Genomic DNA, 20886 nt, shown 5'->3' with positions numbered 1-20886 from the left:
CGGTACTAAAATGCATTTAATTTTCTGGTTTCAATTGATATGAAACTGGTCACTATGATGTAGTTTCCTGACATATATATACGGTGCCGTTTCAGGTATGTGTCTTGTGTACTTGGTTGTCCGTATCAGGGAAAAGTATCTCCAAGTAAAGTAGCTGAGGTAAGCTCCCTTTCCCATTGTAGCCAGGGCTGGCCCGAGCCTAATTTTTGGGGTAAGTGAAAAAAGTTTTTGGTGCCCCTTGGAGGAATAAACCCTCATATTTATATGTTCTTATCGCATTTTATTTAAATTTGGGCCTGGAACTGGACTTTTGGCATGCATAACCAATATAAATAGTTGAAAGGAGATATAAGGTGAACGCTATCAATTAATACAATATAATGTGTATATAGTATGGGCTAGTCTAGGCTGCCCTTACAATGTGGGTTTGGATACTCCACAAAAATAAGGTATACAACTTTAAAATAAATGAAGGCGCTTGTGACCAGCTGCTGATTTAAAATATTTACTCAATTAAAAAAATGCACAATAATAAAATACACATAGAAATAACAATTGCTCTAGATTACAATAATAGCAATAATTATAGCATTTGCTTATTCTAAAATAATATTTGGTTCCTGTTCATTAAATGGAAAGGATCCTAATGATATGACCCATTCAGAATAGTGGAACTCAATGAAATTTAAGATTGTAGCAGCATTGCAGTTTGTTAGTAAAAGCAGGTTAATGTCAGGAAGTGCGATACAGCAGATGGTTAGTAAGCCGAGGGATTGCAAGACCAGCAATTTAGTAAGGACAAAGTTCATGCATGCATTTATTAGAGTCCTCTACCTTTGTTAAGGGAGGATATCTCCAAGCAATCCCTGCTTGGTGTGTCTTGACAAATGTGCCAATACGATGATCATGGCATTCAGAGCCAACGTGATTATAGATGGTGCGTTTGATACCTGATGTGTCCCGCTGGTTTATCTGGCGGCTGCTCACACTGCCTCCGGTGGCGCCGAGTCCCAATGCAGAGGGACCTCCGCTCGTGTGACGCGGCCACTCCGCAAGCCTAGAATAGGAGTGATGCGGATGTACTCCACCGCTACCTCGTGCTGCTGTATTCCGAATGCTGCTGCACGGACTTCCTGTTTCCGCGCTCTACCTGCGTGTCACCGACAGCCAATCAACTGACGCGTTTCTCTGCTCACAAGACCAGCGGTTTCTTCAGAGGGATGATCTAACGGCATTCATAGCTTCCTTAAATACCTTATATGAAAGCTACCATTTAATCAAATTTTTGACAGATTGTCTCATTAGATTATTGTAATCCGCTTTGGTTCTTTTATGAAAACTAGTATATCACTACAATATACACATTAAACCATTCATATCAAAGATGGATTATCTATATTACAACAGAAATATAATAAAACTTTAAAATTATCGTTTCTACTTCAGGGTCCATAGGGTATCCACAGGATACCTTGGGGGTATAGGTGTGACGTCAGTCGCAGGGCACCAAAGAGTTAAGCTTTCAGCCTCCCAGGATGCACTGGGTCCCCCTCCTATACCCCGCCCCCGAGCCAAGGCACCTCAGTTTAGTTTGGTGCCCGCCCGGAGTCGGGTGCACCTGTTGGAGTGGGGGCTAGAAGAGCCCCTGAAGCTTTTTCTTCATGCAGCTGTGGCTCCACATCTGGATGAACAGCATGGACAGTCAGTCCTGACGTCCATGCTGTCTTCCCTACACCCCGCCGGTACCAGAACGCCGGTACTGGTCCGGGGATGCTGGTGGGCATCTGGGGTCACAGCTAGCGGTGACCCCAGATGTTCCGGACCATGGCCGGATTCAAGGGGGACAGAGGTATGCAGCGGGGTCCCGCGGTGGGTCCCTGCTGATCACATGGTCCTAAGTCCCCAGGCAGGGGGCTCCCTGGGACTGGCTGCAGCGTGGAGCCAGGCGACCAACCTGCGCTTCCACTACCCCCTGGGACAGCGGACCGCAGCATAGCGGTAGAGCTGTGGCGTCCCAGGGGTTAAATGCATGCCAGGGGAGCGCGCCTTCCCTGTCTCACAGCCGGCGCCTCCCCCGCTGCACACAGCCCTCTCTGCACTGTGCTGACTGGCCCTGTGTCAGCGCTCCTCCCCCAGGCCAGCCTCCTCTCTGCTCCTCGGCGGCCATCTTCTCCAACGCATGGTGAACGCTGCTGGAAGCACTGGACGGAAGCATCGTGGTCTGGGTCCCCCCGCATACCTCTCCTCCGCTGTGGTCAGGTCTGTGTATGCAGCGCTGTGTCCTACCAGGCCCTGTGTCTGTGTAGTTGAGTGATCAGCGCTGTTAGTGCAGGAATTGATTTTCTTTGCATTGTATGTGACTGTGCTAGCGCTGCCTGTAACTTTTCTTCTCTAAACTGTCAGCTTTATTACTGTCCCTGTTCTTTCTGCTAAGCCCTTGCGGTGCGGTGCTGCAGGGTGGTCTCTCGCCTATTTAATATATAATTGGTGAGAGGGGTCACATACGTGGTGCCATCATGTCTGAAAGTGATTTTCCCCTCCGGCTACAGTGTACCACGTGTAAAGTACCGTTAGCGGAGGGGGAGGGTAGCGCGGAGGGCCTTTGCCGGCAGTGTTTGTCCATGGCGCGGCCTCTTACGGTTACAGCACCGGTACAGGAGCCGCCCTGGGCTTGTTTCGCTCAGGCGCTAACAGCTTTAGTGGGCCAGTTAGCTCCGCAGCCCGCGTTTACTCCGATGGGTTTGTCCCAGCAGTCTGTGGTGTCGTCACCCATGCAGGGTTTCCCACGACAATTGGTGGTACCCCACAGTCTCCCTATTTCCCCGCTCCCGGTTTCTCAGGAGCCAGCGTGGGTTAACTCCCTGACGAGTTCTGTACAGCACTTGTCGGATGTATTGCAAGGGGAGTCTGTGATGCGGCCTCATAAACGGCCGGTGGCGTCTCTGTCCGCTCCTTATGAGGATGACGAAGGGATGTCTGATGATGGGGAGATTCTGGATCCTTACGATCAGGAACCTCTCCATACTAAGGACGCTGATGCTAAGTCCAAAGTATATATTCCTGGACTTATTCGGGCGGCCCGCACAGCCTTGGTGATTGAGGACGAAGTTCCCCCAGCGGCTAAGTCTAAATATGCCTTTTTCAAAGATGTGAAGGGCGATGCCACAGTCTTTCCTCTTTCGGGTCAGTTGGTGGACCATTTAGAGGAGGCGTGGAAACAGCCTGGCAAAAGATACCAGCCGCAGAGACGCCTGGCGGTGGCTTATCCGTTCGCGGATAATTATTTTGCTAAGTGGGAATCCCCTCCACAGGTGGATTCTCACGTGACCCGTCTTGTCCGTAGTGCCACATTGCCGATGCCATCCATGTCCTCCCTTAAGGATGCTACGGACCGCAGGGTGGAAATCTGCCTGAAGTCCGCTTATTCCCTTGTGGGGGGGGGGGGGGGGGGGCAGCACGGCCGGCTATGGCCATTTGCTGGGTTGCCAGAGCGATGGAGCGCTGGGCGGATTCATTAGAGGCTTCTTTTGATTCCGACTGTCCGGCCGAACAGGCGGAGTTGATTGGCAATCTCCGTGATTCGGCCACTTACATCAACGAGGCGGCTCTAGACATTAGTACTCTGGTGTCTAGAATTTCTTCAGCAGCGGTAGCTGCTCGTCGCACCTTGTGGCTGCGATCCTGGAAGGCGGACGCAGATTCCAAGAAGGGTCTGGAAGCCTTGCCGTTTACCGGAGAAGTTCTCTTCGGTCCGGATCTGGATGAGATTGTGGCCACGCTGGCGGCAGCCAATCGGCTTGTCTCCCGTCGGCCGCTGCTCCTTCTGGTTCTGGACCATCGTCCTTTCGGTCATCTAGGGCCCAGGGCAGGCCCAAACCACAGTCGTTTCCTCGTCAGGCTGGCCCTAGGAAATCGGTCAAGCCCCGGAAGCAGGCATGGAGTACCAGACGTCCGGCCCCCAAGCCAGATGACAAGTCTGCGGCCTGACGGTCCGGGCCTCCCTTTGGGGGATCCCAGGGTGGGAGGCCGCCTGCTGCAGTTCGCCCAGTGTTGGTCGGTCACTACGACAGACACTTGGGTTCTGGAGGTGGTCTCCCACGGGTACGCCCTCTCCTTCCGGCACAGACCCCCGGCTTGATTCTTCACCACGTGTCTACCATCAGACCGGAACAAGGCTACGGAGCTGCGGAAGGTATTGCACACTATGCTCCAGGCTGGAGTTATAGTGCCTGTTTCATTCTCCCAGAGGGGCCAGGGTTTCTATTCAAATCTTTTTTTGGTACAGAAACCCAATGGGTCGTATCGTCCGATTCTCAACCTCAAAGCACTCAACAAGTCTTTGCGGGTACCAAAGTTTCGGATGGAGACCCTACGGTCCATCATTCTGGCGCTGGAACCGGGGGACTACATGGTGTCATTGGACATACAGGACGCTCACCTGCATGTCCCTATTCTTTTGCGCCATCAACAGTTCCTCAGGTTTGCAATCCGCAGCGACCACTTCCAGTTTCGGGCGTTACCTTTTGGCCTGGCGACAGCACCACGTGTCTTCACCAAGGTGATGGCGGTCATGGCGGCTTCTCTGCGGCTGCAGGGAGTCCGCATGTTGCCGTACTTGGACGACCTGTTATTGGTGGCGGGATCTCCAGAGCTCCTGTTACGCCACTTAGACCTGACCATTGCCCTGCTACAACGGCACGGCTGGCTAATCAACTGGCAGAAGTCCACTCTAATCCCATCTCGTAGGATTCTGCATCTTGGAGCCTTATTGGACTCGGGACAGCAAAAGATCTTCGTGACGGAGGAAAAGATCTCTGCTTTGCAGTCAAGGGTGCGCAGTTGTCTGCACAGCCGCCAGGTGTCTCTACACTCGGCGATGAGGTTACTGGGCTCCATGGTGTCAGTGTTCGACATGGTGGAATATGCCCAGTTTCACTCCAGACCTCTGCAGCACCTGATCCTGTCAAAGTGGAACGGGCTGCCTCAGTCTCTGAAGTCCCAGACGATTGTGTTCACCCCGGAGGTTCGCCTGTCCCTTGCTTGGTGGTTACAGACGACCCACCTCAGCGAGGGACGTCCGTTCTGGATTCCAAATTGGGTCCTGTTGACTACGGACGCCAGTCTTCGGGGCTGGGGAGCAGTTTCGGGTCCACATCTATTCCAGGGCAGGTGGACTCCGACAGAAGCGGAGCTTCCAATCAATATCTTGGAACTCCGTGCGGTCTTCAATGCTCTCCAGCAGGCACATCGGTTTCTCCAGGGTCACCCGGTACAGGTCCAGTCGGACAACGCTACCACCGTGGCCTACATAAACAGGCAAGGAGGAACCCGAAGCCGGGCGGCTCTCGTAGAGGTGTCTCGGATCCTGGTTTGGGCGGAGCGCAATCTTCCGGCCATATCAGCGGTCTTCATCCCGGGAGTGCTCAATTGGGAGGCAGACTTTCTAAGTCGCCAGGACGTTCATCCGGGGGAATGGTCCCTGCACCCGGATGTTTTTCAACTACTGGTGGACAGATGGGGACTTCCAGAGATCGACCTCATGGCGTCCCGGCACAACAACAAGTTGCCGGTGTACGGGTCTCGCACAAGAGACGAAGGGGCGTCTCTGGTGGATGCTCTGTCCGTCCGGTGGACGTTCCGGTTCGCATATCTGTTCCCTCCGGTCTCCCTTCTTCCACGGGTAATCCGGAAATTCAAACAGGAAGGAGGGACGCTCCTGTTGATAGCTCCCGCGTGGCCCAGACGGCACTGGTTCTCAGACCTTCAGGGTCTGTCCGTGGACAGTCCTCTGCGGTTGCCGCTACGACCGGACCTCTTGTCTCAGGGTCCTTGTCGTCACCCGGACCTTACTCTGCTTTCTTTGACGGCGTGGCTGTTGAGACGGCCATGCTGAGGTCCCGGGGGTTTTCCAGCTCTGTGGTGCGTACCATGTTGCGAGCTCGGAAACCGTCTTCCGCGAGGATATACCATCGCGTGTGGCATACGTTCTTCCAATGGTGTCGACCGAGAGGTTATGCACCGCGGGAGTTTCGTCTGTCTCGGATTCTCGCCTTCCTGCAAGCGGGACTAGATCATGGGCTTCGCCTTGCTTCTTTGAAGGTACAGGTTTCGGCCCTGTCTGTCTGGTTTCACCGTAGGATTGCTACAATCCCGGATGTGCGCACCTTTATGCAAGGTGTTGTCCGCATTCAGCCGCCCTTTGTTCCACCTGTGGCGCCTTGGGATTTGGCTGTGGTCCTGAGGGCTCTCCAAGGACCGCCGTTTGAACCACTGGGCTCAGTGGATCTTAAATGGCTAACAGCTAAGACTGTTTTCCTTCTGGCTATTGCTTCGGCCAGACGTGTTTCTGAGTTAGGGGCTCTTTCTTGTAGACCCCCTTTCTTGGTTTTTCATGGGAACAGGGCAGTGCTCCGCACTCGGCCCGAGTTTCTTCCCAAAGTTGTTTCCCAGTTTCATGTTAACGAGGAAATCGTTGTTCCGGCCTTTAACTCACCGGGTCTTTCCGTGGGTGAGGCCTCTTTGGATGTTGTGCGGGCCTTAAGGACTTATGTTGACCGCACTTCTTCGTTTAGGAAGTCGGACGCTTTGTTTGTACTCTATGGCTTCCGTAAAAAGGGTTGGCCTGCTTCAAAGCAAACTTTGGCAGCCTGGATCCGTATGGCTATTTCTGAAGCTTATCTTCATGAAGGCCTGCCGGTTCCTCCTTCTGTGAAGGCTCATTCCACTAGGTCTGTGGGTCCTTCGTGGGCAGCTCGACGTGGTGCCTCTGCAGTCCAGATCTGCAAGGCTGCTACGTGGTCCTCTGTCCATACCTTCGTGAGGTATTACAGGTTTGACACCTTCGCCTCTCAGGATGCTTCCTTCGGGCGGCGGATTCTCCTTTCAGCACAGGAGCGTCCCCACCCTTAAAGGATACTGCTTTGGGACATCCCCAAGGTATCCTGTGGATACCCTATGGACCCTGAAGTAGAAAATATGAGATATGGTTAGAACTTACCCTTGTTATCTCTATTTCTACGAAGTCCATAGGGTTCCACAGGACTCCCGCCCTGTCGCACCTGTGCTGCAGATGGGCTTTGCTCTGGTCACCGGTTTTCCGTCTCCTTCTGGTGAGAATGTGATTCTTGTATGTGTCCAGATCTTTGTTCCCTCTCTTCCTTCTCCTCCTCCGGCCTATGGCTTGGTAACTAACTGAGGTGCCTTGGCTCGGGGGCGGGGTATAGGAGGGGGACCCAGTGCATCCTGGGAGGCTGAAAGCTTAACTCTTTGGTGCCCTGCGACTGACGTCACACCTATACCCCCAAGGTATCCTGTGGAACCCTATGGACTTCGTAGAAATAGAGATAACAAGGGTAAGTTCTTACCATATCTCATATTTTTTACCATAAATTATGACATTGAGGTGTAAAGTCTTATATCTTTTTCTAATCCCACTAATTCTATATTTACATTATAGTATGATATGTATTCCAAGAACTGATGTACCCTTTGCTTGATGGTAAATTTGTTGCTATAATTCTAGAACCTTCACATACTGTCAATGTGATAATGTTCCTATCTCATTACCAATCATAACCTCACTTTGATACATATATAATCCTATTTTTCCTAACTTAGTTCCATTAAAAGACAACATGCTAAATAGTATTACAGTATAAATGATTTAACTTGAAATAAAGGGTACCCATTAACCCTCTGGACTGAAAAACCAGACCTATGAGTTAGAAATGACCTATACCAATAAAAGTATAAATTACCATATATGGACACATATAGACAGATACATATACATCATAAATATACCACATACAAGAATACTGACTATCATAAAGACTTAATAAACATTAATAGCTAGAGGGGGAGAACATATTTCTTATAACCCAGCAATATACATAATCTATATGTTGTTGAGTTCTATGGTTTCATTCAGACCCAGGGGTTCAAGAGTTCTGAGTCTGATTATCCAATAAGCTTCCCTTCGGCAAAGAAGATGGAACCTATCTCCTCCTCTATCTGTTACTCTCTTCTATGGCTTTCACTTTTATATTAGATATAGCCCCTGTTCGCATTCCATTGTGTGTTTTGAGAGATTATGATATGTATTCTCTTTTCTAACATTCCTACAATGCTCAAGAAACCGTGTATTAATTGGGCGTATGGTCCGCCCAACATATTGACAACCACAGCCACATTCAATAAGGTATACAACATATTGAGAATTGCAATCGAGGAAGTAATCTGAAAAATTTCCCCTGTAACAAATGACCTAAATTTACTAAATTGCTGGTCTTACAATCCTTCGGCTTGCTAACCATCTGCTGTATCGCACTTCCTGACATTAACCTGCTTTTACTAACAAACTTCAATGCTGCTACAATCTTAATTTCATTGAGTTCCACTATTCTGAATGGGTCATATCATTAGGATCCTTTCCATTTAATGAACTGGAACCAAATATTATTTTAGAATAAGCATATGCTATAATTATTGCTATTATTGTCATATAAAAAGTTGTAGTTACCGTATGTAGTTTGTAATAATCTAGTTATAGGTGAAATAGTGATATAAATGTGGGTTCCCTTTTCAAAAGTGTTCCAATATGCATCAGACCATACAGAATTCTTAGTAATAAAGCACAATGGCTCCCAACAGGGGAACAGATCAAACACATTATCCCAGATAGGAAAACAAAACAAACACATCGGCCCACACAGGAAAATAAAAACACATAGGCTTCACATGAAAAAAACAAAGACATAGGCACCGATAGGAAAACAACAAACACACTGGCCCCGATAGGAAGAAAATAATGAAACACATAGCCCCCTGTTAGTGAAAAAACTCATAGGCCCCGACAGAAAAAATAAAACATATAAGCTTTGCATGAAAATCATTAAACATATACATTGGCACCGATAGAAAAGACATACATAGAGACCTACACATACTGACAGGGTTACATATAGAGTTTTACCCACACATACAAACAGTGTTACATATAGAGACATACCCACACATACAGACAATTACATATAGAGACACACAAACACACACAGACAGATGGAGTGAGGGACAAAAACAATGTGTTCCCCTGTAGTCTTACCCCCTCTCACATTGATGTGGAGCTTCCAGCAGTTCCCTCATCCTCTATACTGTCAGAAGCGTTGAACAAGCGGGTGTAGCCCCGCCTCCCAACTATGATCAAAGGAGTATGTTTGCGGGGATCCTTGAATCGGGGATCAGCACACGCTCCTCTGACCCCCTGGTGTCTCACCATGGAGAAGCAGGAGAAAGGAGCTGCTGTTAGACTGTCCCATCATTGACCCTTCCCTGATGCGGGCCCCCTAGGTGCCACCGTCCATTGTAACCCCTCACTGTTGGGCTGCGGCATGGCGGTGCCCTCAGTGTGGCAATCTACACAGCCACGTACCCGGCGTAATGGTCAGGTCGGCCATGATTGTAGCCAAGAATGTCTGTTTTATCTAGTTTTTATTTTGATCACTACCCATAAGGCAATTTGGGAAGTATAAAGTTGATATGTTGTGGTATACTATACATGACTTAGGGGCCTATGTATAAATCTGTTTGTTACATAAAGTTATACAAAAACTGCAGTTTCTGCATAATTTTATGTATTGTTCCTAGGTACTAAAGCACAATGCAGGAGATTTCACAGAAATCTCTGTCAACATGGCAGTTAGCGCTACAGGTTGATGTCCCCATTATTATCAATCGGGACTACGATATGACCCCTATGCACTAAACGTCAGAAAGCTAAGCTTTTCGGAGTTTATCCCCTGTAGTTTACACCATCTTCAGATGGTGTAAACCACTATAAGCCTGTGGAGGCTACAGGTGCAGGAGAGTGATCTTTCAATCTTGCAGCCCCCCCGGCCAGCTCCCGAAGCTGACACTGTGAGCATGCGCAGTGTCAGCTTCCCCCAGGGAAGTCTCTTACTTCTGTGAAAGATTTCTCCAATTTGCCGAGGAAGTAATTCGTAGGAACAGCGGTTACCGCAACCGCTGTCGCTGCGAGTTCTCCTTTGTACATGGCCGGGATATTTCATTACAAATGAAAAAATCCCTGTCGATATGGATAGATAATAATCGCGTCTGGTCCGTGATTATTAGTACATAGACCCCTCTTGGTCCAGGAAACGGTACATGTACTTCTCTTGGTCCAGGAAACGGTACATGTACTTCTCTTGGTCCAGGAAACGGTACATGTACTTCTCTTGGTCCAGGAAACGGTAATGTACTTCTCTTGGTCCAGGAAACGGTACATGTACTTCTCTTGGTCCAGGAAACGGTAATGTACTTCTCTTGGTCCAGGAAACTGTACATGTACTTCTCTTGGTCCAGGAAACTGTACATGTACTTCTCTGGTATGAGAGGGAATAACTGGGGACAAGGATCGCCTTCCACATACAGTGACAAATAATCACTCAGCTGCAATTACATCGGCATTACGTGCACCTTTGAATCAGGCCCAAAAAGTTATCATTCTGTACTGTTCTTAAGCAAATATTTATGTTTTTGCAATTGTTCTTCAATTATCTGGATTTTTTTTCTTAATTACTTAAATAGTGTTGTTTGGGACTTATATTGTACAAATGTCTCATGTCCTCAGATTGGTATGTTAACCCATGCTGTCTGGATAGCTTCCCACAGCTCCATAATATTTGTAGGTGCAAATGGACGTCTCGACCAAGCCCCTTAAATGCTTGATTGGGTTCATGTCATTCAAACGTGGTGGTCACACCATTCGTCGCAACTCTCCAGAATGCTCCTTGAACCAATTCTGGACAACTTGGGACAGATGACATGTTGCATTATCCTGCTGGAATGTCCATTATTATGGGGTACTTGGAATTCATGAAGGGCTGCAAATGGTCATCAAGCAATGCAACGTAACAGATACCGGTCAATGACGTGTTCAGGCAGACCAGCGGACCCTACCCATGCCATGTGCATACACCCCATACCATTATCGAACCACCACCAGCCTGCACGGTGCCCTGTTGACTCATGGAGTCTGCATCAAACCCTACCATCAGCCCGAAACAACTGGAGCACCGTAGATTTAGGAATGTTGAAAGTCTGCACAACTTTGGAAATGGAGTGTCCCATCCGTCAGCCACCCCTGTTCTAACTCCAAAAATGCATGTGACATAGCCGGTGTTCAAAATGACTTACAAGATGTCAGATTACAACTGATGCAGGTCTGGGCATTTCCAAGTGTCACAGTATGGTGACGCCACCTAGCATTACCCTTACATACTGCTCTACTCTCATGACTTTTAGCACTTCAGTGTACGTATATTGATACAGTTCCTAACACTGTGCAGCAGCCACAATAATTACAGTCTATACATTTAACATTTAAAAAAATATTTTTTTTTTCTCCCCAATAGTGAAATGAGTGACAGCATAACATAATTTCTAAATGACATGCACAGTTTTCCTAAATCAATTCCACATTTATTACTTTTTAGCTTCTGTATTGTATTAATCTTGTAGGTTCCATTCACTTGTGATTAGAATGCATCGGGGAACACAAGTGACCATATCAATCCAATCAAAAATCACATCAAAAGTGCACGAGCCACTGTCATACTGCTAAAAGACAACACTCCATAGTTTGGGCATGCCTATTTTGGCATGTCATACATACTTCAACATGTGTGTCAGAATCAACACATTTCATGTCAATATCCCTCCGATCACCTTGTGTACATAATGTGTGTTATGTAAAACATGCATGAGCTTACTTTCTTGTTTATTGTCAGGTGGCACACAGGATGTTCTCCATGGGTTGCTATGAGATCTCACTGGGAGATACTATTGGAGTTGGGACACCAGGCAGTATGCGAGACATGTTGACAGCTGTGCTGGATGTAATTCCTGCCAAAGCCCTCGCTGTTCACTGTCATGATACATATGGGCAGGCTCTGGCAAACATACTTGTAGCCCTGCAGGTAATAGATGTAGTAGTTGTACTGTGCATACATGTGTAACAGTTTAGTATTTACTTCGTGTAGTAGTTTATGTATATATATATATATATATATATATATATTAAATCTAACCAATATGCAAATGAGAAATGAATCATGTTTAATGCCATAACCTTTTTTTGCGTATCTTTCTTGGTGTAGCCAGTAAATCTCTTTAACTTTTGTTCTACTAATACATCTTTTGAATTGAACAAATTAATATACAGCCGTTATTCTATTAACAAGCATCAAATGTATTGTATGTTCTTACTGGAACTTTGTATATAATCTATTGTTTTATGCCTTTAAATATTTTGGCTTAATAATACATTTTAAATTGTACAACCAAGGGCACTATTTATCAAGGAGTGATATTCTTGTTATCACTCGTTATTAATCTTAAATGATGCTTTAACCAATCAGCTCCTAACTGTCATTTTTCAAATACAGGACAGTTAGGAGCTGATTGGTTGGCGCACCATATAAGATTAGTAATGAGTGATAACAAGCATATCACTTGTTGATAAATGAAGCCTCAAGTTTTTATAAAAATAAAAACTGCCTCACCAAAGAGTTTGAAGCCAGGTAACCTCTTGTTATACATATTGTGTAACTGCTCACACAGATGTAGTAAGTTATTAACAACACCATCAGTTCCTGTGATCCCAATAAGCAGATATCAGATATTACTAATTGTTGGTTAGATAGTCTGTTGGAGAGTGTATCTATTGAGCAGATTTACGTTGTCTGTGTAGTCCTGTGTTTAACCAGTATATCACACACCCGGTATCTTTTGGTCTAAACTGAGCAATGAAAAATAGCTTTGTGTTCAAGCTGCTAACATAAGGGAAAGATTTATAACACCTTCTAAAGAGGACATGTGTAGGTGTGACCCGGTACACACTATACGATTTCTCGGACAATATGCCCATTCCGATTAATCGGTATGGCATATTGTCCAAATTGTCTAGTGAGTACCCACTATGGGCCATATTCAATTAGCAGCGAAAACAGCCGTTTTTCGACAAGAAAACGGCAAACAGGTGAAAATGGAGATAAAAAAACTGGAGAAAAGTTTTCCCCATCCCAAACCCGAAGCAAAAAAAATGCAAAATCCCTATTTTTGGCTAAAAATGTGGGGATTTCTTTCAGAACACTTTGGACACCCCACCAAATGATAAACAACTGCAAACATTTTTTGTAAGTTGCGTACTTTGGCGATCGCGCACATTTTGGGCGGGAAAAAAAATTAGTAGTATATGGTTTAACGTATTGCGTCTGATTTTTCGGGGGGCGGTATGAATGTGTCAAGTATTTTAAACATCACATGCAGTCGCAGCAGGCAGTTTTTTAATGTTTTTTTTATTCCGTTTTTACGACACGAAAATATACTTGCACCCATTTAAACGTACCCACAATTTACGTGGAACAGTAATTTCCTGGATAAATATATGGTTTGTATAATTTTCAACAATATTTTTTTCTCGGCCAAGATTTGCGCAGTTGTTTTTCGCCAAAGTACGCAACTTACAAAACTTTTTTAGGTCATTTATCATTAGGGGGGGTGTCCAAAGGGTTCTGAAAGAAATCCCCACATTTTTAGCATTTTTTTCTCCTGGTCTGGGATGGAGAAATCTTTGCTCCAGTCTTTTTCTCCATTTCGCCTGTTTGCCGTTTTCGCCGTTCTTTTGTCTGAAATTTTGTTGTATTTTTGGTGAAAAACGTCCGTTTTCGTCAATGCCAAAAAAAAACAACAGTGTTCGCCGCTAATTGAATACGGCCCAGCCGCATCGTCGGGTCGTCCCTACATGCAGCTGAACCTGATGATGCGACTGATGACCCCATGCTGTGTGATGCGGCATGGGCCAACATGTCACGAACCGGATCGTTTAGTGTGTATCGGCCGCCCGGTATGTCAGCCCATCGGCAGGGGGTCTATAGTCACATCACTAGGTACACATATCGTATAGTGTGTACCCAGCTTTGGCAACCAATTAGCTTCTGGCTACAGTATCATGTTATAGAATGTGCTAGATAAATGGTTGCTATAAACTGGTTACTATGGGCAACTTCTCTTCTCTTGTCATCTTTAGAAGGTTTAATAAATCGTTCCATATAAATATCCTCTGGGGGGGCAACTGTAGAGTGTAAGGACTGTAAACACATCCGTAGAATGTTATGTTACCAATAGTTAGATATAGGATCGGAGTTAAGCAAAGTGTTTCTTTACCTGCTTTTGTATGGGGGTGCTGGTTGGATTCAGAAAAGTTTGCCAAAGAAAATCAAGATCATAGTTGCTATTTGACATTTATAGTCCATTAATAGTGAAAGTTTTGTATGAATGGATATGCTTTTTCTTTTAGCACGAACCACTTCTTAATTTTTTTATAGTCATCCATATTTGTCATGTTTATTGTTGCTGTAATGGTCATTGGTACTTCAATTTATTTGGCAGATGGGAGTGCAGGTGGTGGATTCCTCTATTGCAGGCTTAGGTGGATGTCCTTATGCACAAGGAGCCTCAGGGAATGTAGCTACAGAAGATGTTGCTTACATGCTGGAAGGCCTTGGCATTCACACAGTACGTACCAGCTGCCTTTTATTAGACCACTGGTTCTCAAACTCGGGGCCTGATTCAGAGCCGGACGCTCTGACAGAGCGCTTGCTCTGAATCAGGGCCGGCCCTCTGGTGTTTTAGAGCGGCCTCCTGGCCCACAGCTATGCGAGTGGCCTCCTGGCCACTCGCATAGCTGTGGGTGACCACCCACAGCTATAGCGAGCGGCCAGGAAGATGGACGCGATGGTCAAGACCATCGTGACCATCGGGCTTGCGACGAGACCCTTGTGGTAGGGTCTCGTTGCCGCAAGCCCTAGAGTGCTTTCGGCTCTACCAGAACCGAAAGCACTCCCACTGACATCACTTGTGATGTCAGTGGGGGCCGGCCCCAGACGGTAGGCGTTCCCATGGCAACGCCTCCGTCTGGCCAGCCACGCCCCCTGCCCGCCCACCAAAGGGGGCGTGCTGTCACTCAATATCGACAGCACGCCCCCTTTGGTACGAGAGCTGGAGCGACGGCTTGCCCGTCGCTATCCGGGACTCACCATGCGCACGACGGAGCCGGCTCCGTGGTGCGCATGTGCACTGGGCCAACATCGACCCGCTTGCGAGCGCTCAGCGCTCGCGAGCGGGTCTGAATCAGGCCCTCGGTCCTCAGTACCTTAACACAGTGCATGTTTTCCAGCTCCTATGGAATGTGTCAGTGAGTAATAAATACACCTGTGCACCTCCTAGGTGACCTGAACTGTTTGGGGACATGAGGACCGAGTTTGAGAACCACTGTATTAGACGATTGTAGCATGCTTACTGTATTCATTATAATTGTAGCTACACTCGAATAGTTATTTTGCATAAACAAGAATAATTCATTTGTGGTCCCTAAAACCACACTACAGGTTGAGTCTCCCATATCCAAATATTCCGAAATACGGAATAATTTTGGCATGACTGAGATAATGAAACCTTTAATTTTTGATGGTTCAATGTACACAAACTTTGTCTAAGGCGCAAATTATTAAAAATATTGTATAAAATTACCTTCAGGCTGTGTGTATTAGGTGTATATGAAACAAAAATTAATTTCATTTCTGTACACAAACTTTGCTTGAGCCACAAAATTATTGAAAATATTGTATAAAATGACCTGCAGGCTGTATGTATAAGGTGTACATAACACATAAATGCATTCTGTGTGTATATTGGGGTCCCATTCTGAAGATATTTCATTATAATATGCAATTATTCCAAAATACGGAATATTCCGTTATCCAAAATGCCCCTGGTCCCAAGCATTTTGGATATGGGAGACTCAACCTGTAGTAAGATATGACTGAGGAATGTAGTTCAACAATTGGCATATAAGGATTGAACATAGTATATATGGTATGTGACAGTATTTGGGGATTAACCTAGAAATTATTAGAACTTTTATGAAATCCTTTTTTTTTTTTTAATTTGTTTTTTTTTCTAGGGCGTTGACTTAAAGAAGCTAACAGAAGCAGGTGCCTTTATCTGCAAAGCTCTCGGAAGGAGAAGCAGCTCTAAAGTGGCACAAGCAATGTGCAAACTGTGAGATCAGATATGTGTGTGTATAGTGGATCAGCTGCCATCTTGGAGGAAAGGACAGATATGCCACTAATATGTAGGATAAGTGCGTTATTTTAACATGTTTCAAAGTAATTTGGCAGGATAATGCCTACATGATAATAATTATACTTAATTTGTTCATGTCCTATCTGATACCTCACATGGAGTATTTTTGGCTAATCCTTTATTTGCAAGTGCAGCTAATGTTTAAAAGTGTTTGCAATAGGCAAGATACTGTAAGAGTTTTCTGTTTTAGTAGTTTATTTAAATATAGTCAAACTAAATGTATCTTGCACAGGTTAGTATATGTGAAAACATTCTTTTTTTGTCTTGTTTATTGAATAATGCCTTTAACCAAAATCACATTCTTCTGTCAGCTAGAGTTTAGCCACATTCAAATCTCGAACTTGTCTTCCATTCCCTTAGCATCTGTAATTGTTTAGAATTAGAATAATCTGCAAGGAGTCAGACATGGGAATTCTTGATACACCACACCGAAAAGTATGGATGTGTGTTTGGACCTTTTTAGAATATGTATATTCTTTTATATTAGAGATATTGTGGTTTAACAAAAGTGGGGTGATAGTGCTGTCTTGAGAGCAGAGCTGATCAAAACACAGTGCAAATGACCAGCACTACCATAGTTTAACTGTTTGAAAATATAAAATAAAAAATCAATAAGACCACAACATCTGCCTAGTAAATAATAAAGTTGTAATGGTTGTGTCTGTACATTGATTTTTTTTTAGAGAAATGTACTCCTTGGGACTTTGTATGAACTATGGAGATAAAAAAAAATTCAGAATTTTTGTCTGTTCGTTCCGGGATCACGCAAAAACTACGGGATGAATTTGGATTACATTTTCAATATTTTATAGTTTAGTCACCTAGAAAGAAACTGCGGTATGTATTATCTCAATGTGACATCAGGGAGAGGAGCAGTAAAGGAAAAACCATATGCTTGACACTTTGCATGTGCAGGGTCTTCAATCCAAAAATGACTAAACGTATGTAAATACAATTATTTGAGAATGCTTCTGAACTAAGAAGACAAAAAAGTCTTTGTCGGAATTTGCACAGACTCCTCAAGTCCAAAATGACTATATGTATATAAATATATATTCAATATATACATATATTGCACACCCCATACGCAAACCGTATGCCTACATAGATATATATAACAAGATCTATTTTTCAGGAAAATCCAACAATATATTAAGCACTAATTAGACAGCTTATCTTGACTAATGAAGTTGCAGTATACATGTCAATCCAGTAGATGGCACACCAAGACAAATACTACATATCAGAGTCACTGCTTATGTTACTTGCAACCTTTCAGTTGTGAAATTTATTTACCTTACAAATATTCCACAAACTGGATAGCACCTATAGGGGACACTGTAGCAATAGTATCTACAATATTACAAATTTCTATATACCCCTATAGAGGACGCTATAATAAAGAATACTAACCAATTAACTATATCCATAATATATATATATAGCCCTTGCAATTTTATGGTTGAAAAGCCCTATACAGGGGAACTATCAATAAGAACTTACATACTCCTGTATGAGGTGTTACAACCAATTCGTAAATTTGCGCTTTACAGTACAACTGTGAGGCGCCGGTTACAATTAACGTGCAATTTTGAGATCTATGGCGCAACTTTGCAATCTATATATCCCATAAATATTCCAGAATTTGGATAATATTTAGTGATAATTATATCTATTAGCCAGCTGGGCCCCAACAGTAGGCTGCTCTCAGCTTATCAACAACCTTACAGGGGACAATGAAATAATAGTACTTACAATACCAAAAACCTCTATATATTCCTATAGTGGGCGCTATAATAAAGAATAGTTAATCATATCTACAATATACATAGCCCTTGCTTCTTTATGGGTGAATACAATTCATTCCTATAGGGGACATACAGAATTGGATACATGTTCCCATGTGACAATCAGTCTATTAATATAGATAATTCACTTCTATAGAGGGTGCTGTGAATGTCGCAGTATTAACTAGTTGGAATTGCTCTCGACACGTGTGATTGCTATAGTGTAGGTGCATACTATATCTAATTGATGGCAATTTAACATCATTAATTGAGTGATTGGTTCGTTCATAGTCATACAGATATGGAGTACTTAAGATTTTAATAGTACGAGGTTAATATGAGGTTAAATGGAACACAACTCAATAAGGACACGAAGACAAATGTACTATCAATAAAACAATACCAATAATAATTGACAATACACATTTGCTTCAATATATTTTTATTAATCTTTTTTCATGGAATATTTCACTAAGAAGGCGAAGTATACAAAATAATTTTCTTAATTTCTACTTCAGGGTCCATAGGGTATCCACAGGATACCTTGGGGTATAGGTGTGACGTCAGTCGCAGGGCACCAAAGAGTTAAGATTTCAGCCTCCCAGGATGCACTGGGTCCCCCTCCTATACCCCGCCCCCGAGCCAAGGCACCTCAGTTTAGTTTGGTGCCCGGCCGGAGTCGGGTGCACCTGTTGGAGTGGGGGCTAGAAGAGCCCCTGAAGCTTTTTCTTCATGCAGCTGTGGCTGCACATCTGGATGAACAGCATGGACAGTCAGTCCTGACGTCCATGCTGTCTTCCCTACACCCCGCCGGTACCAGAACGCCGGTACTGATCCGGGGATGCTGGTGGGCATCTGGGGTCACAGCTAGCGGTGACCCCAGATGTTCCGGACCATGGCCGGATTCAAGGGGGACAGAGGTAAGCAGCGGGGTCCCGCGGTGGGTCCCCGCTGATCACATGGTCCTAAGTCCCCAGGCAGGGGGCTCCCTGGGGACTGGCTGCAGCGTGGAGCCAGGCGACCAACCTGCGCTTCCACTACCCCCTGGGACAGCGGACCGCAGCAGAGCGGTAGCGCTGCGGCGTCCCAGGGGTTAAATGCATGCCAGGGGAGCGAGCCTTCCCTGTCTCACAGCCAGCGCCTCCCCCGCTGCACACAGCCCTCTCTGCACTGTGCTGACTGGCCCTGTGTCAGCGCTCCTCCCCCAGGCCAGCCTCCTCTCTGCTCCTCGGCGGCCATCTTCTCCAACGCATGGTGAACGCTGCTGTAAGCACTGGACGGAAGCATCGTGGTCTGGGTCCCCCCGCATACCTCTCCTCCGCGTGGAAACAGCCTGGCAAAAGATACCAGCCGCAGAGACGCCTGGCGGTGGCTTATCCATTCGCGGATAATTATTTTGCTAAGTGGGAATCCCCTCCACAGGTGGATTCTCACGTGACCCGTCTTGTCCGTAGTGCCATATTGCCGATGCCATCCATGTCCTCCCTTAAGGATGCTACGGACCGCAAGGTGGAAATCTGCCTGAAGTCCGCTTATTCCCTTGCGGGGGGGGGGGCCGCACGGCCGGCTATGGCCATTTGCTGGGTTGCCAGAGCGATGGAGCGCTGGGCGGATTCATTAGAGGCTTCTTTTGATTCCGACTGTCCGGCCGAACAGGTGGAGTTGATTGGCAATCTCCGTGATTCGGCCACTTACATCAACGAGGCGACTCTAGACGTTAGTACTCTGGTGTCTAGTATTTCTTCAGCAGCGGTAGCTGCTCGTCGCACCTTGTGGCTGCGATCCTGGAAGGCGGACGCAGATTCCAAGAAGGGTCTGGAAGCCTTGCCGTTTACCGGAGAAGTTCTCTTCGGTCCGGATCTGGATGAGATTGTGTCCACGCTGGCGGCAGCCAAATCGGCTTGTCTCCCGTCGGCCGCTGCTCCTTCTGGTTCTGGACCATCGTCCTTTCGGTCATCTAGGGCCCAGGGCAGGCCCAAACCACAGTCATTTCCTCGTCAGGCTGGCCCTAGGAAATCGGTCAAGCCCCGGAAGCAGGCATGGAGTACCAGACGTCCGGCCCCCAAGCCAGATGACAAGCCTGCGGCCTGACGGTCCGGGCCTCCCTTTGGGGGATCCCAGGATGGGAGGCCGCCTGCTGCAGTTCGCCCAGTGTTGGTCGGTCACTACGACAGACACTTGGGTTCTGGAGGTGGTCTCCCACGGGTACGCCCTCTCCTTCCGGCACAGACCCCCGGCTCGATTCTTCACCACGGGTCTACCATCAGACCGGAACAAGGCTACGGAGCTGCGGAAGGTATTGCACACTATGCTCCAGGCTGGAGTTATAGTGCCTGTTCCATTCTCCCAGAGGGGCCAGGGTTTCTATTCAAATCTTTTTTTGGTACAGAAACCCAATGGGTCGTATCGTCCGATTCTCAACCTCAAAGCACTCAACAAGTCTTTGCGGGTACCGAAGTTTCGGATGGAGACCCTACGGTCCATCATTCTGGCGCTGGAACCGGGGGACTACATGGTGTCATTGGACATACAGGACGCTTACCTGCATGTCCCTATTCTTTTGCGCCATCAACAGTTCCTCAGGTTTGCAATCCGCAGCGACCACTTCCAGTTTCGGGCGTTACCTTTTGGCCTGGCGACAGCACCACGTGTCTTCACCAAGGTGATGGCGGTCATGGCGGCTTCTCTGCGGCTGCAGGGAGTCTACATGTTGCCGTACTTGGACGACCTGTTATTGGTGGCGGGATCTCCAGAGCTCCTGTTACGCCACTTAGACCTGACCATTGCCCTGCTACAACGGCACGGCTGGCTAATCAACTGGCAGAAGTCCACTCTAATCCCGTCTCGGAGGATTCTGCATCTTGGAGCCTTATTGGACTCGGGACAGCAAAAG

The 20886-nt window shown here is 46.3% G+C and overlaps 1 protein-coding gene across 1 annotated transcript in view; it reads left to right on the top strand.

The window, feature by feature from the left end:
* Positions 1–16872, top strand: part of HMGCL (3-hydroxy-3-methylglutaryl-CoA lyase) — a 29569-nt gene extending 12697 nt beyond the window's left edge. The window contains exons 6-9 of the mRNA XM_088447023.1: positions 96–159; positions 11790–11978; positions 14452–14577; positions 16025–16872. Coding sequence (XP_088303149.1) covers positions 96–159; positions 11790–11978; positions 14452–14577; positions 16025–16126 — 481 coding nt within the window. The 3' untranslated portion in view covers positions 16127–16872. The remainder of the gene's footprint in view (positions 1–95; positions 160–11789; positions 11979–14451; positions 14578–16024) is intronic.
* The last annotated feature ends 4014 nt before the right edge of the window (positions 16873–20886 follow it).

The sequence above is a fragment of the Taudactylus pleione genome, unplaced genomic scaffold, assembly GCF_031769625.1.
Source record: "Taudactylus pleione unplaced genomic scaffold, aTauple2 ptg000019l, whole genome shotgun sequence".
NCBI classification, from domain to species: domain Eukaryota; kingdom Metazoa; phylum Chordata; class Amphibia; order Anura; family Myobatrachidae; genus Taudactylus; species Taudactylus pleione.
This window is presented reverse-complemented; position numbering and strand designations above follow the sequence as displayed.